This window comes from Nematolebias whitei, chromosome 17 (genome assembly GCF_014905685.2).
Source record: "Nematolebias whitei isolate Nwh7 chromosome 17, NemWhi1, whole genome shotgun sequence".
NCBI classification, from domain to species: Eukaryota; Metazoa; Chordata; class Actinopteri; order Cyprinodontiformes; family Rivulidae; genus Nematolebias; species Nematolebias whitei.
The window spans coordinates 38,718,799-38,734,786 of NC_056514.1; the positions used below are offsets into that span (position 1 = coordinate 38,718,799).

General features: G+C 40.5%; 2 protein-coding genes across 3 annotated transcripts in view; one reads left to right on the forward strand and one right to left on the reverse strand.

Moving 5' to 3' along the window:
* cbx1b (chromobox homolog 1b (HP1 beta homolog Drosophila)) overlaps nt 1–3,577 on the reverse strand; it is a 9,074-nt gene extending 5,497 nt beyond the window's left edge. The window contains exons 1-2 of one of the 2 annotated variants that reach the window (XM_037691252.1): nt 3,411–3,577; nt 1,206–1,287 (exon numbers count right to left, since the gene is read on the reverse strand). In XM_037691252.1, coding sequence (XP_037547180.1) covers nt 1,206–1,260 — 55 coding nt within the window. In that variant the 5' untranslated portion in view covers nt 1,261–1,287; nt 3,411–3,577. Of the gene's footprint in view, nt 1–1,205; nt 1,288–3,328; nt 3,355–3,410 lie in introns of those variants that run through there. The other variant, XM_037691253.1, reaches the window with a different exon arrangement.
* A 3,267-nt stretch (nt 3,578–6,844) lies between these two features.
* On the forward strand, nt 6,845–15,067 carry snx11 (sorting nexin 11). Its single transcript, XM_037691254.1, has 7 exons — nt 6,845–6,999; nt 8,632–8,671; nt 8,847–8,933; nt 11,378–11,478; nt 11,639–11,734; nt 11,827–12,051; nt 12,713–15,067. The coding sequence occupies exons 2-7, from the start codon at nt 8,648–8,650 to the stop codon at nt 14,241–14,243; spliced, it is 2,064 nt and encodes a 687-aa protein (XP_037547182.1). The 5' UTR covers nt 6,845–6,999; nt 8,632–8,647; the 3' UTR covers nt 14,244–15,067.
* Nucleotides 15,068–15,988: the final 921 nt, after the last annotated feature.

The following is a 15,988-nucleotide window of genomic DNA, read 5'->3' on the forward strand; positions in this document are numbered from 1 at the left end:
CCAACTGTCCTCAGGTGTTCTGGTCCACCTGTCCGCAGGTGTTCTGGCCCACTCCTCATAATCAAATGGGTCCAGCTGTCTCAGGTTTGAAGGGTTCCTTTTTCTCCAGATGTTTCAGCTCCTTCCACAGATGTTCAACAAGATTTAAATCAGGGCTCAGAGGACACTTGAAATATGTCCAGTGTTTGGTTCTGAGCCATTCTTCACAAGAGAACATTATAAGCAGAACAGAACCGGGCCTGCTCTGCTTCACTGCAGTTTTGGGTCTGTGATGGGACAGAGCTGATGGGACTTGTTGTCAGAAAGCTCCAGTTTTGTCTCATTCTCCCAGAAGCTTTGTGGCTTCCCAATATGAATTTATACAAATTCCAGTCTGGCTTTGTTTATGATTTATTGTCCTCCACGGGCGTCTTCTGTTAAGTCCTCTTTGTCTCAAACAGTGACTGATGGTGTGAGCTGACAATGATGACCTTTGACCTTGCAGTTCACCTGTAATCTCTGTGGAAGTTTGAGCTCTTGAGTTACCTTTTGGATTAAATGTCTCTTCGGTTTGTCATCAGTTGTCCTCCTGTGGACACGTCCAGGGAGGTTGTCTCCAGTTCTGAGGACCTTAAACTCTTGAATCATCAGAGCAGCTGCAGTCAGAGGAACATCAAGCTGATGGAGACCTAGCCTTTACCTTCAACATGCTGCTCAGTTTTTGTCTTTCTAAGCTCCCGAGACGACTTGTCCTCCGTTTTCTGAGCTCCATGTTCAGTGAGGTACACGCCAAGACACCAAACAGCCCTGTGACTACCTGTCACCCTTTAAATAGGCAGACCCACTGATTACAGGTCACATCTTAGTTTAACGTGTCTTTTCTAAGGATAATGTCTTTTTTTGTGTGTCAAGTTCAGTTTCATTAGTTGAAATAATTAAAAATAATTCTGCAGAAATTAAATTCATTTTATTTAGTAGATTTTTAGGTGTTTTTTTTCTTGTTACGTTTGTCATTTTCAAGTTATTTCAGTGACCTCAGTGGTTTATTTTACATTTTTATAAAAGGGTTCAAAGTTTTACACATCTCTCTTTAAAAACGTTCAGTTATTTGCAACAGACGCTGATTAACGGATCACAAACATTACATTACAGCAACAAAGAACAGTTTATAACACAAAGACGAGCCAAACAGAAAATGTTTGTCAGACAGTAAACGTGTATAAAACCTTCTGTAACAGCGGGCGCATCGTTCGAGGGTTCTGTAGTCTGGCTCATACTCATCAGGTGGACCCGGGGACCAGCAGGTTCCTGTTCAGAGCCAAGACAGAAGGACAAAACATGAGGCACGGCAGAAAATATACGGTGCTTTTAAAAACCGTTATAATCATAACTGTGAAGATTTGGTACTTTATTTGGATTATTAACTTTTTAGGCATCGCTAACCAAATGATATAAACTCACCGGATTTGTAACAGAAATAAATAAATAACACATTAACCCAAAAATATTTCTGTTTTTAACCATTCTGGTGAATTTCTCATGTATTCATAGAAAACTTTATAAATATTTCTGCTAATCAAAAGCTGTACGGATATTACATTTGTTCAAACGTCTCGTATTTTTCGGACTTTAAGGTGCACTTAAAATCCTTTAATTTTCTTAAAAATCGACAGTGAGTCTTATGATCAGGTTGAATTATGTATTAATGCTGATTGTGCTTATTGACCTCGAACCAATTTTATGTTGTTATTGTGAATGAGTTGAATAAAGTTTGACTTGTTTGACTGTTTTGTTTCGCTTAATGCGCCTTATAGTCCGAAAAATACGGTAATAAACGCGACTTTATTTACCTCCAAATTCTTCCTATAGGTCACAACAATTAACACCAAAGTAATGTATTTCAGGTCCGGCATGCAGATACCATCCACAAAAAATAGTTAATTATTTTACAATAAAATTATAAGTTGTTATAATATTATATTTTCTGTACTCTTACAACTTGAGACTGTACAATCTTCATGTTTCTAACTTTTTAATTAGCTCATAGTACCAGCCCTAAACCTCCCCTTTAGTGGCATTAAAGCGTTTATAAATGTCATTGTTCTAATTTATCTGAAAGTTTCACAGAAGTGACTCTGACTTTAATGCAACTGTTCAAACTTTTATTTTTAAAAAGCAAACCTTATCCAAAACCAGGTGTGGATGTTTAACATTGTTTTACTTCATTTAGATGCATACAATAACTTTAAATAGTTTTCAGCCGTCTAAAAAGGTAGTAAAAAGATACTCATACTAAAGGCTTTAAGACAAAATTAATAAACAAACAACTGCACAATATTTTTCTGCCATCAATGGTTAACGTGCCATTAAATTTAAAATCTTAAGTAAAATTTGTGGCCACGTGCCGACACACATCACCGACGTTTGTGCTGTTGCTGCCGGTTTGAGTATTTATAAATATAGAAATATTCATATTGAACATTTTATCCGTCTATAACAACCAGATCCTGTTGCTTCTCTGAATAAAAAACACTAACATCCTGATGCACGCTCAATAATCCAGGTAGAAAAATCTAAAAAAAAGTTAAGTCAGGTGCTTTGGACATTCAATAAATAAAAATTATTATTGATGATTAATCACATTGATGAACATATAAGCACCAATATATCTTTACAGGAGGTGGGGGCGGTTTTTAACAGATATTTGGGCTGGAAAACCTCGACTCTATCTGGCAACACTGACTACAACCCAGCTGATGTAGGAGTCACGCTTCCTTGTGTTTGTTGACCCATCAATGCTTTGTTTACATTGAGTGCAGACCCGCATTTCAAACTTGCATTCAACATGTCCAACCTGGAAGACCACTGGAGCAAACTCTTTCCAACGGATCCGTTCCGACAGTTCACGTCCGTTTTAATACTTTGCAATAAGTACCTTTAACGCAGAGCACCAACAATGGGAGGTTTCCAACAAATCACGGCACCGCTGCGATGAATTAAAATGTCTAACAATGACGAAACGGGCATTTTAATCCAAACAATCTGAATCACTGCAGTGTAAAATATTATCTTTACACTGATTTTCCAGTCTCTAATCTTGAGTGGCAAGAAAAATGGAGGGAAGGGGGAATTAAAAATGGCACGATGGACCCTCGGAGGGACCCGCAGATCGAACTGTTCTCTCCTCCATGTTGCTTTGGCGGCAGACACCGCTCGAGCATTGTGGGAGATGTCTGCCGGTTAAAATCACATTTTCTAGTTGCATTAATCGTTAAAAGCGCCTCTTAACTTCCTGTTAGGCGTACAGGTGGTTAAACCGCGAATTAAATCATGCACATCACCCAACTACCTGCTCGCCACCGTTCGGTCTCGTGCACAATCAATTGAAACAACAGAAGAAGAAAAAAAAAAAAGAGGGGGGGGGGACTCACCGATCAGTTAAAAAATGGTAATTTTCTGTACACGTGCAACAACGCTATTGCCGCTGTGTGACTGTAACGCAGGCACACCGCCGCCGCTTGTGTGGATTTAATGTCGAAAAGCGGAGCCGCTAGCTTGACAACAAAAAAAATGTGCCGTTTCCGCCCCTTAGTCTGGAAGGAGAAAAAAAAAAAAGCACGTCGGTTTATTCAGAAGGCGGGGCCATCAAATTCACAGACTGCAAAGCATATGGATTTAAACATCACCGGACAAGTGCTGCTTGTGCCGCATCCATGTGTTGTACAGATCTGTTGAAGTGTGAGGAAGCGGCGGACTGGATCCTTTAAAAATGACCCTGCTACAGTTCACATTTTATCAACGTTAGACTTTATAGAAAACTACTGTTTTGTGTTTTTTAAATGCAACCAGTACTAAAAAAATATTCTACACATTACAAACTCCAAAAGTACGTTGTTTTTCCAGATTTTTTTCTCCCCTCTCGTCATATTTATTATCTGCATCGTTTTTATGTCTATATTCTGATTTACTTCATTTTGTATGTTGCTTTGTGTGTTACCTGTTGTTCTGTCTGTACAGCACTTTGGTTGGCCTTGTCGCTGTTTTAAGTGCTCTATAAATAAAATGGTGCGGTACATCCTGATGAATGCTCAATAATCCAGGTAGAAAAATGCAAAAAAGTTCAATCTGGTCTTCTGGATATTCAAAAAAACAAAACAAAAAAAATGTAGATACGTTTCGTCTTTCATCTGAAAGACTTCCTCAGTCTGAGGTGCTGTATTCAGCTCAGTCTCTTAAATAGCACCTTCTCAGAGTGGATCAACCAGTTTGCTGCTGACAACCAAAACCAGCTGATCACATGCTCAAAAAGGATCAATCAACCTAACAATGGATCATTAGCACACTGATGGCTGTTTACTGTTCACAGGGGGGTGAGTGATACTAGCAATCACAGCATTGTAAGAGGGGGACAGTTGAACCCGTGTTGATATTTTATGGGTTGTTAATATAAAAGTTTGATATGTTTACTCAATTTACAGTTTACTTTATAATGATAATTAAAATATTTGCCTGCAGTTTTAGCTCTGAGTCTCAGAAAGGATCAGTACTTTGTGGAAATGTAAAACACTGATGCCAGTTTATTTTGCTCATGAAGTTTATCATCACACTTATTAGTCATTTACTTTATATCACACTCTGTTAAATCTCATCAGCTGAATCCCTTCAGCATCAGTGTGTGAAGCTTTGTAACTTCCGTTTCTCAAACCCAGCTCCAGAACCAGTCTCTGACCACAAACGTACTGTCTGTATTTTTCTCTGATAAGATTGCAAATGAGGTAATGGCTGTTGTGTCAAAGCAAGATCTGTTACATGTGAAGATGCATAAATAAAGCGGCATTGCTCGTGTTTTTTTTTTAGAGAACACACAGGAATTCTTGGGCTGCGTTTCCATTCCATGTGTTCTCTCCTTCTGCAGAAGAAATCAATAAATCTTACTCTTTTATTTTTATCAAGTTCTCAGTCTCAAAATTTATTAAACAACAGGTTTAAAAAACTCCACACCCGGAGGCTCCGCCCCTGTTTAACGATGGACGGTTTCTTTTCACAAAGATGGCCTCCTTTACTCCTCTCTCAAACCATCGTTCCTCTCTGTCCAGGATGTGAACATCTTCATCCCTGAAAGAGTGACCGCTGGCCTGGAGATGAGTGTAGACCTCAGAGTCCTGGTCTGATGATGGTGATCTTCTGTGCTGGTCCATCCTTTTGGCCAGTGGCTGTTTAGTTTCCCCGATGTAAGACTGATCACCCTCCTGACACTGAACAGCATACACAATATTACTCTGTTTGTGCCGGGGGACTGGATCTTTGGGATGAACCAGTCTTTGCCGTAATGTATTTTGGGGTTTAAAAGCCACTGGGACGTTATGTTTAGAAAATAAACGTCTCAGTTTCTCTGATACTCCCTCAACATATGGAATGACCACTGGTCTGGGTTCCTCCTTTTCACCTGATGGCTGACTGGAGTCCTGTTTGGGTTTCTTCTCTGCTTTCAGGAAGGCCCAGTTAGGATATCCACATTGCTCTAGAGCCTGTCTTGTGTAAGATTTCTCCTTCTGCCTGGCTCCTGAGCTAGTGGGGACGCTGTCTGCTCTGTGGTACAGAGTCCTGATGACTCCTAACTTGTGCTCCAAAGGGTGATGGGAGTCAAACTGCAAATACTGGTCTGTGTGGGTGGGTTTGCGGTACACCTCAGTTTGCAAATGTCCTCTATGAGAGACTGAGACCTCACAGTCCAAGAAAGCCAACCTGCCATTTTTTACATCTTCTCGTGTGAACTTGATGTATTTATCCACAGAGTTGATGTGGTCAGTAAAATGTTGGACTTCCTGAGATTTAATTTTAACCCAGGTGTCGTCAACATACCTGAACCAATGACTTGGTGGTGTCCCTGAAAAGGACGTCAAGGCTCTTGTCAGCAGCAAACTGGTTGATCCACTCTGAGAAGGTGCTATTTAAGAGACTGAGCTGAACACAGCACCTCAGACTGAGGAAGTCTCTCGGATGAGAGACGAAACGTATCTACTTTTTTTTTTGCTTTGTTTTGTTTTTTTTGAATGTCCAGAGGACCAGTCGTTTGAAATATAAATAACGAAGTAAAGTAAAAATATGTCAAAATTCTACTTAAGTACAGTGACAAAGTATTTCTACTTTGTTACATTACAACACTGCTCCTTAGGGGTGACAAGGCTGGATGATATTAGGAATAAGATCATCAGAGGTACAGCACAGGTTGAACAACTGGGAAATAAAGCTAGGGGTGCCAGACTGAGATGGTTTGGACATGTCAAGAGGAGGGACAGTGGGTATACTGGTAGAAGGATGTTAGAAATGCAGCTGCCAGGAAAAAGACAAAGAGGAGACATATGGATGCAGTTAGAGAGGACATGAAGGTTATTGGAGTGAGGACAGAAGATGCAGAGGACAGAGTGAGGTGGAGGAGGATGACTCGCTGTGGCGACCCCTGAAAAGGGAAAAGCCGAAAGAAGAAGAAGAAGAAGGTGTAAAAACGTATCTTCAACGGTTTCTTTGATTGCTTTCACCAGACATCCAAAAAATCCGAGCTCCCAGTGTGTCTTTGAATCCAGCACGAAACCTACTTGTCGCCCCTCCCCTTTAGATGCAAATGTAAGGCAGGTAGTTAAAACATTTAATCAAACACAAACTTATATGTAATGTTTTTATTTATTTAGGATGGCTAACCAGTTAATAATCGAAATAACAAAGCTTTAAGTATAAAAAAATATCTTTGTTATGTTAAAAGTCTAAATAAAGAATTAGAGTTTTACCCAATACCAGTTTGATTTTTATATGATTAATCGGATTGCCGTAAACCACACCAACGACGTGATTACGCAACGTCGCAATGATCGTGCTTCGGAAATGGAGCGAGGAGCTGGAAACAAGACTCTTCCCTTGTTTTTGAAGGCTTTGTTGTTTAGTAAAACGAAGTTACCGACGAGCAGAGGAATACTCACATCGGACTGAATGTTAACAACACAAGCCATCGAACACTTTGTGAAAGTAAGTAGCTTTCGCACGGGATTAGCTTTTAGCTAACTTGTTTACAAGAAGTAACCAGTCAGGCCTGAGAGCTGAACAACCCTCCAAGTTCTTATCTTATTTATGAGCAACATCTATACGTAAACAAATAAACAACCACTTCGGTTTTTGTTGCTATTTCTGGCAGCTGCTTTGTAAATTATCTGGAGCCGTAACCATTTAATCAAATATTACTTTTCCATTGAATCCAACCATTGTCTGCTGCTGTTTTTATACAAAAACGTGCAAAAGTTTAACAAAATTGTGCTTAATGAATGGTTTACAGGTGTATAAATACAAGGTAGATATAAATGTGCTGGTGATCTTTAAGAGCATTTTAAAAGCCTTCTAAAATAACATTACTTTTCTTATATTATTTAAAAAAGGCCAACAATATGCTAAAAAATAGCAATAAATTATAGAAACATTTAGTGTAAGAACAAATAAAACTAGAGAAATTGTATTTTCTTATTAAAGACAGTGTGAATGCTGTTTTACTGAAATCAACTAAAGTTTAAATTGAGATGATGAAGCTAAATAGAGCTTTAGCTAAAACCCCATAAGTAACTAAATGCTAGCTAAAACATTTTAAAAAGCCAAACACAAGATAAAAGTTAAAAATAATTCAAACCAAACTTAAAATAGCTAAAACCTGATAAAAACTGCTAGCTAAAATGGCTCACCAGGTAAGCTAAAAGATGCAAAAAGTAAGGACAATTTAAAAAGTAGCTAAATGTTAGCTAAAACAAGCAAAAGGCATGCTTAAAGTGGCAGAACAGCTGAAAATACAATAAAACAAAGTTTTGGAGGAACTGGAGAGAGATCAATGTTTTTCTATGGGGAAATTTAAATAAAGATAAATATGTTGAAAAGTTAAAAAAAAAAAAAAAGGTCATCACACCCATCGCCTGAATGAGCTGAACATTTCGATGAATGGCTAAAATAATTTACACAGAAGTTCTTAAACAGCAAAAAAAATCAAGAAAGTTGAGTCAGCGTTCACATAACAAAAAAACACAAACAACTAAATATTATACGTCATTTTAGGCCTAAAATAGGTCTTGGAGAGTCACTGCGTTTATGTGCTTTTAACTTTTTGAAGAAAACCTCTCTGAGTTTAATTTGATGAGATTTGAGCTGTTTTTGCATTTGATTTAAAGTAGCAGCAAACTATTCAAGTTCTGACTCTGAGCAAACTTTTAGGTGGAGCAAAACGAAAAGTGACAACTCTGTAATGTCTCAAAGACTTGTAATCACCTTAAAGCAAACAAAACACTGATCAGCTCCTTTTTTAGACGAGAACAGACAAAAATCTGAGTCAGTCATGAACTTAAACTCTTACAATGAGCTATTTTAAAGGCAGGTGGATTCACCAGATGTGAGGTTTGTCTGATATTCTGTCACTGCAGTTAATTCATTAAGTCTAGAAGAACTAACTGGTTGTCATTCTGTGGAGATCATTTTGAACGATGAAGAGAAAACCACGCGTGTGACTCGTCTAATTGGACCTGACCGGCTTCTCTCTGTCCGCTCGTGTCACAAGGTGGCACTGAACGCTCCGTGACTGATCCGGGTTGTTTCGTCATCGTGTTGAATCTTGTCGTCTCTTCGCAGTGCGGTTCTCGGTAGGATGAGCAGGAATCACGTTGACGATGTGAGTAACCTCCTTTTTCGTGCAAACGTTGCTCTTTAGCGCGAGTTCTGCTTTTCGTGTCACAAGCGCCTCCGCTGAAGAGCAGGCCTCGGCGTAGGAACTTTTCACCTGTTACAGACGCACAAATAAATCATAAAACTCTTGTGTATCTTTGCTTTATTTTTTATTTATTCAGGAGTTCGTTGCAGTGCGAGTGCAGGACCCTCGCATCCAGAACGAGGGGTCTTGGCGTTCATACGTCGACTTTAAGATATTCCTGCACGTGAGTCCTAAACAGATGAATTCAACAAATGACGGCGCTGGTTTCTGGAGATGCAGAGGGTTATTATTATTATTGATCTGCATTTAGTTTGAAGACATTTTCTTCAGCGTTTTAAGGTCTGAATCATTAGGTTTAGTTTTGTTCACATTTTCAGGCATGCTTTGAAATGTGAAAAATAAAGTGATTCGTGATATTTACTGTAATGATTGTGCGATATATATTATGGAATGATGATGAAATACTTTTCTTGTGAGTTTGCTCACTGTGGCAACCCCTGAAGAACGGAGCAGCTGAAAGAAGCTTGCGTTATTCTCCACTAACCCCAAAATTATAGGTTATTTTTATTCTTTATGCGACTATGGTCCGTTTTTGGTCCTAAAATGTTAAAAAATAATAATAATTTATTTGCTTTGGGCTGGAAAATCTTCCTCTAACAAACTTAAAGTGGCCCATGAGCCACTAGTTGATAATCACACACGTTTTATTTAGTTAGTGAAGGGGCAGAAAAGATTCTCCCAGAGTCACAATAAACCATTGACTGATTGATCAACCGATATTAGTCAATAAAAAAATCATCAATCAGCCATACAACAAGCTTACAGTGTGCCACAGTTTAAATTTCATTAGGCATTTAAGTTCTTTTAAGAGTGCTAAATGCACGTTTAAAACAATAATTATTACTGTTCTGTTTCTGAAAAATAAATATTGATTAAAAAAAATTTAAAAGAAGGATAAAGATGTGCGTCGCCCTGATTTCTATAAATCGTTATCGGCCTTAGAAATCTTAAACGGGTCAACCTCTAACCACGATAATAAATCAAATGATGTGTTGCAGCGATTATAAACAGAAACAAAGCACACACGTTGAAACTTTATTTACAAGAAAATCGCACCTGATGATTCTTGGAAAGCGATTCTCGCCCGATAAGAACGAGCGTTGGGCACCAGGAGTTTATTTTTAATTATTATTATTTAAATCTCAAACCTGGGGTTGTATTTTTACACTGAATGTGCACTTTGTTGACGATGTTGCCGTGGCGACGCCTGCCGTCAGCAGAGAGCCCCGTGCAGGCAGATTTGTAGCGTGGGCGATGACTCATCATGACAAACCTCATGACCTCACATGAGCTGACATCAGCTGTTCTGATCCGAGGAAGACCAGTTTCTACTCTTCACCACAAACATCACATTGTTGCTGGTTTGTTCCATTAGTGTCATAACAACAGATAAAAACCACGTTTGGGTGTTAAGTTAATAAAAATGATAGTCGCCCTGCCTGCTAAAGTTGTAAAGAAGGTTTGTTCAATCAGTTTGTGCTGCGAGAGCGTGTTGGGGACGACTCTCAGCTACTACCACACCCAGTTTTACTTGTCCGTGTGTACAAATGGCTGCGTTGCGTCATTTTTGTGTTTACCAAACTCATTAAAAGTTTATACATTTCTTAAAAATAAATGTCTATAAGTAGTTGAGGTTTTCTTTTCAAACTTTAAACTCAAACGTACAAAGTTTATCCTGAACTGTATCAAGTTTGAAAGCGTTTACTCCGGTAGTTTTCCAGCGGCGGTGGAGCAGCGGAGCAGATTCTTCGTTTAGCTGAGTAGCGTTTTCACTAACTTTGGAAACCGTTAGCGGAATTAGCTTCCGCTAAGTTAGGTTTCACCAACTCTAAGTCTGCTAACAAAATTCACAGCTTTGTTCCGGTCTGTCGTGGGCGTGTCCCGAAGAGTCCGTTAGGCTGACTACGTGCACACGTGACGAGACGTGGTCGGTCAACGCAGCTTCAGCTGGAAGGAGACGAAGACTGATGGAAGTCTTAGCGGTTTAGCGTTAGCTAAGCCAAGTTTTTAGTTAGCGTAATACTCAGATGACCGCACTGAAGGCTGTCGAGTTATTTGACTGACGAACATTAATTTGGTTTAGTTTGTAGGGAATCAAACACGTCCGGTAAATTTATTTTCAGCCACTTCAGCGGTTTCTGAAGGTAAACAAACGCAGACATTAAATTGTGTCTTCCTGTTTGTAATTTAAAAAGACATAAAGCTTGTTTTTTTTTTTTACCAGTCATCGTGACTTTGCGGTGAGCGCCTTTAGCTGCTGCAGCTTCACATCGACATCAGGGGTCTCTCGTCTCAGGAGCAAATCTGACGTGATGAAGCTTCTTTTCATCCATAAGATCAGTTGGATCAGCTGGATCATGTCAGCGCGACAAGTAGTCGGTCATTTGTGTGGGCTGCATCACTTCCTGTTTGATTCCCAGCCTGAAATCCAAATCTTAGCATGTAGGAGCTGTTTCTTCCTAATTTTTAGGGTTCTTTCTGACGAAGTTTGATTTAAGCACTTTTGAGCATTTCCTTTTGCACGATTTAGTAAAAATAACAATCCAGTTATGTTTTTGTTTGGTTCTGCGTGACTTTTTCAGTCTCTTTTATTTAATTTGCTCTCAGACCAACAGTAAAGCGTTCACGGCCAAGACGTCCTGCGTGCGCCGGCGCTACAGCGAGTTCGAGTGGCTCAAGAAGAAGCTGCAGAAGAACGCAGGTTTGGTGTAAGTCGTCCGGTCCAGTTCAGATAGTTTGAAGTGAGGTTCTGTTGGTTTATGAACAGTTAATATCTTACCTGTTGTAGCTCTTTGAACAACCTGTTTGCAGAAGAGCTAACAAGCTAACGGCTAATCACATCAAGTCTTAAATCTTTTTTCCTTCTAGTCCAGTCCCAGACCTTCCAGGAAAATCCTTCTTCTACTTCAGCAACGAGGACTTTCTGGAAAGACGAAGGAAAGGACTTCAGGACTTTTTAAACAAGTCAGTTCTCCTCCGGCTCTTTTGTAAAGTTTATTTTTTTTAAATCCACACTTCCTGCCAACAAACATGTTTATCTTTTGTCACGGCGGCAGAGTGGTGCACATGACGGTATGTCTGTCGGACAGCCAGCTCCACCTGTTCCTGCAGACCCAGCTGCCCGTCGGCCACATCCAGGACTGCGTTCAGGGCCTCACGCCCTTCTCCGTGACGGACGCCATCCTCACCTACGCCTCGTCCAATCGGGGCCTGGCTCAGGCTCAGGAGGAGGAGTCCATCAGGGAGCACAGTTTGACCATTTCTTACGAGTCCATGGAAAGGTACGATACGAGAATCTGATTTTATTCTAAATAAACACGATGCAACCGAAACTGACAGCTGAAATATGCTAAAGCAGCTTAAACTGAGGCGAAGCTAAGTGAAGCAGAACATTAGCTAAAAGGTAAAATAAGCAAATCGTTAAAGCCAAAAGGAGAAAAAGGCTCAGTCGCAATTAACTATGCAAAAGGCTAGCAAAAAGCTAAAATAAGCAAGCCATTAGCAAAAAGCCAAATGCAACAAAAGACTAGCTGAAAGATACAATAATTAAGTTATTGGCTAAAAGCCAAAAGGAGCAAAATGCTAGCTGATAGTAGCAAAAGGGTTGCTAAGAGCTAAAAAAAAAAAAATAGCCAAAGAGTAATGAAAGTAGTAAAAGGTTCGCTAAAAACGACAGCTAAAAGTAGCCGAAAAGTAGCTCAAACATGAAAAGTAGCACGAAACGACAAAAAAATCTTTTCAGATTTCAAAGAAAATGTTTTTGAAGAAATCTTGATGCATTTCTATGAAAATGTTTTGATTTGTATAAAAGTTACAAAAAGTAAAAGTCGGCCTGAATGAGCTGAAGGTTTTCATCCATGAGTGATTTCACTCATTAAATGACTAAACTGTCTTGACATGTTGATACTTGATGATGTTTTGGTTTCCCTTCACTCTCCACAGTCCAGTCCCTCATCAGCCCAACGTGACCCCAAACCCTGACATGCTCCCGTGTGAGCAGTCCAACCCCCCGGTAGATGTTCTGGACTCGGATGAAACGCTGCACAAGAAGAAACCTTCGCTCAGGATCTCCCAGAAAAGCAACCACCTGGAAGTGGTCGTGGAGGACCATGAACTCTCACAGGCCACCTTCTACGTTGGGGAGAGTCCCAGCGATTCGGGGAGTCTCAGCTCCGTGGAGCAGATGGAACAAAGGAGCTGCCTGATCCGGACACCGGTGGACGTCCACTCGCCCATGGACGTGGAGACTGTGGATCGTTTAGGGTCTAAAGAAAACCGAGTCCATTCTGAGCCTGAAATGTTTGTGATTTCTGAAGAGATTTCACCTTCGCCGGAGGACTTCTGCTCTGAAAAGCTCCATTTTGAAAATCACGTGACGTTCCAGGTTTATGAAGGTCAAAGAGCAGAAAGAGACAGAAATTCAGATGGACCTGGCGCCAAACGTGAAATCCTCCTTCGCTCAGAAATCACTGTAGAGACCCTGAATGCGAGCGGCGCACCTGAGGTGGAACCCACTGACTCGATACCAGAAGTGCTTCAACAGGAAGTAGAACACGGAGTCAAAGAAGAAACGGCGCTCGAGATCCATCAGAAGAGTCCAAGTGGGAATAACACAACTGAGGTGGAACGAAGTGACTCAGGAAAAGGAAAGCAACACATGGACGAAGATGAAATCCTTCAGGAGACTCTGGGTGGGAGCGGTGCACCTGAGGTGGAACCCAGTGACTCGGTGCAGGGAATGCTCCAACAGGAAGTTGAACACACGGACATGGAAGAAAGCCCGAGTTCAAATGGGGACAGCGCACCTGAGGTGGAACTCAGTGGTTTGGTACAAGAAGCTGAAACTTCAGACAGAGATGAAGTCCTTCAGTCAGAGGTCCATGTGGAGACTCCAAATGTGAACGGTGCACCTGAGGTGGAACCAGATCACTTGGTACAAGAAAAGCACAAACAGGAAGTGGACAGAAACGACGTCCTCCTTCAGTCCCAAGTCCACGTGGAGACTCGGAATGTAAACGGTGCACCTGAGGTGGAGCCCGGTGAGTGGGTCCAAGGGAAACAGGAAGTTGAGCGCGCGGACAAAGGCGAGAGCAACTCTCTGACGTCTTCCACCGAGAGCATCATGAAGTGCAGCGAGGAGGAAAGCGTTTGTGGGGACACCGAGGACTCGGTGACGTCGTCTCCAGAGGACGTCAGAAACTGGTCGGGAGGAGACGCCTTCAACGAGAACGCTCCGGAGCTGCACCTGAACGGGACGCTCGAGGGGAAAGGGGACACTTCTGATCAGGAGGACGGAGAGCAACGCGTGACCAACGTCAAGGATCTGGTTAGATGTCCAGAGCCTCGTCCAGCAGATGGACGCTTGACTGGAAACATCTTGGAGAGCAGCTGCCTGACTGGAGGAGACAACGGTAAATTTACTAAACAGGAAGCTCCGCCCTCAATGAGTGGCTCTGACGAGACGCGTTGGTGACGTCAAATCTTTAAAACGACTAAAAATCATTCCGTTTGGGCAGTGTGGTGGAAACCTGCAGGTCTTTTATTAATATGAACTCAAAGCAACGTTTAAAATCTGAGTTTATTTACGGCCCGGAGCTTTAGAAGCTGGCGTTTCCTTTCTGATCGGTCAGATTGATCAGGTTCGGAGGCGAAGTCTCCGAATGAAAGCTCCGCCTTCTGGTTGTTCACAAACAAACACTTTAAAGACAAGTTGAGAGTATACGCTGGAAGTTGCAATAACATGACAGAATTTTGCGTTTTAAAAAGGTTCAACCTGCGATTATTCTGGAGATGAAACCGAGCTCAGTGCCGGCTTCTTTTTGTGCAATAAGATTCAAATGTTGAAACTGTAATTTTTGTTAAAAGCTGAACATGTTCACTTCTAGAAGGGATCTCGGAATGATTACGACAGAAAGGCCTCCAGCTGTTACAGGGGTTTGTTTTATTTTTAAAAATCAATGCTTGTGTGTTTTGGTCATTTGTACCCAAATGAACCCCGACTGTTTGAGCTGGACCAAAAAAAATCATTTCTGGACAAAGATCCTGTTAAAGCGACCACGTGAGGTTGTTTCTGTCGGCTTTAAAATGCCGATGAGCTTCACTGACGGACTTCAGAGCAGTCGAGTCAAATGTTCAGACGAGCGACGAACCCTGTTCAACCAGGAGTTCATGAGCAGCAGCGACGGAGACGCAGACAGCTTTTCAAACGCACTTTCAGGAAATGTTTTTAAAAACGAGCTTGGTTCAAATAAAGTTTGGTTTGTTATGAAATTCATGAGACATTTAAAGCTGATTTATGTCTGTTCTTCTTCATTAGAGCTGGTTCATCCTAATTAAGTTCAGCTGATCCAACTCTCCAAAGGTTCCAGTTTGGGCTCGCTGCTGTTTCGATGCACCTTCTCTGGGCTTTTTGTGCCGACTCGCACGTTTCAATGTGCTGCTTGTGATTTGTGTCTGCTCGGCAGACGTTTTCTGTTGTTTCTTTTAAAAAGAAGGTCAAAAGGAAACGATGACACTACTGTTCACAAACATGGAGCCAAGATGGAGTGAGGGCGTGTCCATGTGCAAAATGCAATTTGTAACTTTATTTGAATTAAAAGTGTTTTCATCCACTCATTTATTCCTCTTTACTTTAAGATAATGAACCAATGCTGCCACCTAGTGGCTGAAACATAAAAGTTCAATTTTAGTCTTCCAGGTCTGGATAAAAAACACGTTTCTAACTAATAAAATCAACTAAAGACCAAAAAAATAAAGAGCAGGAAGAATAAAATCACACCATCTAAAATACATTCACAGTAAATTTACATTTGATTAACGGCAAGAAGAACGACAAGAACAAAAGAAAAAGAATGAAAGACAAAAAGATATAGAAAGAGAAAAGGCAAAGCTAAAAGAATGAGGCCAAAGAAAATACAGAAAAAAGAATGAAAGACGAAAGAGAAAGGAAGAAAGAACGAAAGAAAAAAAAGCAAGACAAAGAAAGATTGAGAAAAATGAGAGACAAAAAAGAACAAAAGACAAAGAAAAAGAAAAAATGAAAGAGCGAAAGACAAAAAAAGGGAAGGAAACAAAAAGAAAGAAAAAAGAATGAAAGAAAGAAGTATTAAAGATCACAACAGAAAATGTGTTGGAAGGAATCCTGACATTTACACGACATTAAAACAAAAACAAACAGGAGGATGGAATTATCTTTATTTTAGAAAATATTACAATTTT

Excerpts from the sequence above, each read along its gene's own strand:
- snx11 (XM_037691254.1), top strand. The coding sequence starts at position 8,648 with ATGAGCAGGAATCACGTTGACGAT. Across the intron at positions 11,479-11,638 it reads CAGAAGAACGCAGGTTTGGT|TCCAGTCCCAGACCTTCCAG; the intron begins GTAAGTCGTCCG and ends TTTTCCTTCTAG. Across the intron at positions 11,735-11,826 it reads CTTCAGGACTTTTTAAACAA|AGTGGTGCACATGACGGTAT; the intron begins GTCAGTTCTCCT and ends TCACGGCGGCAG.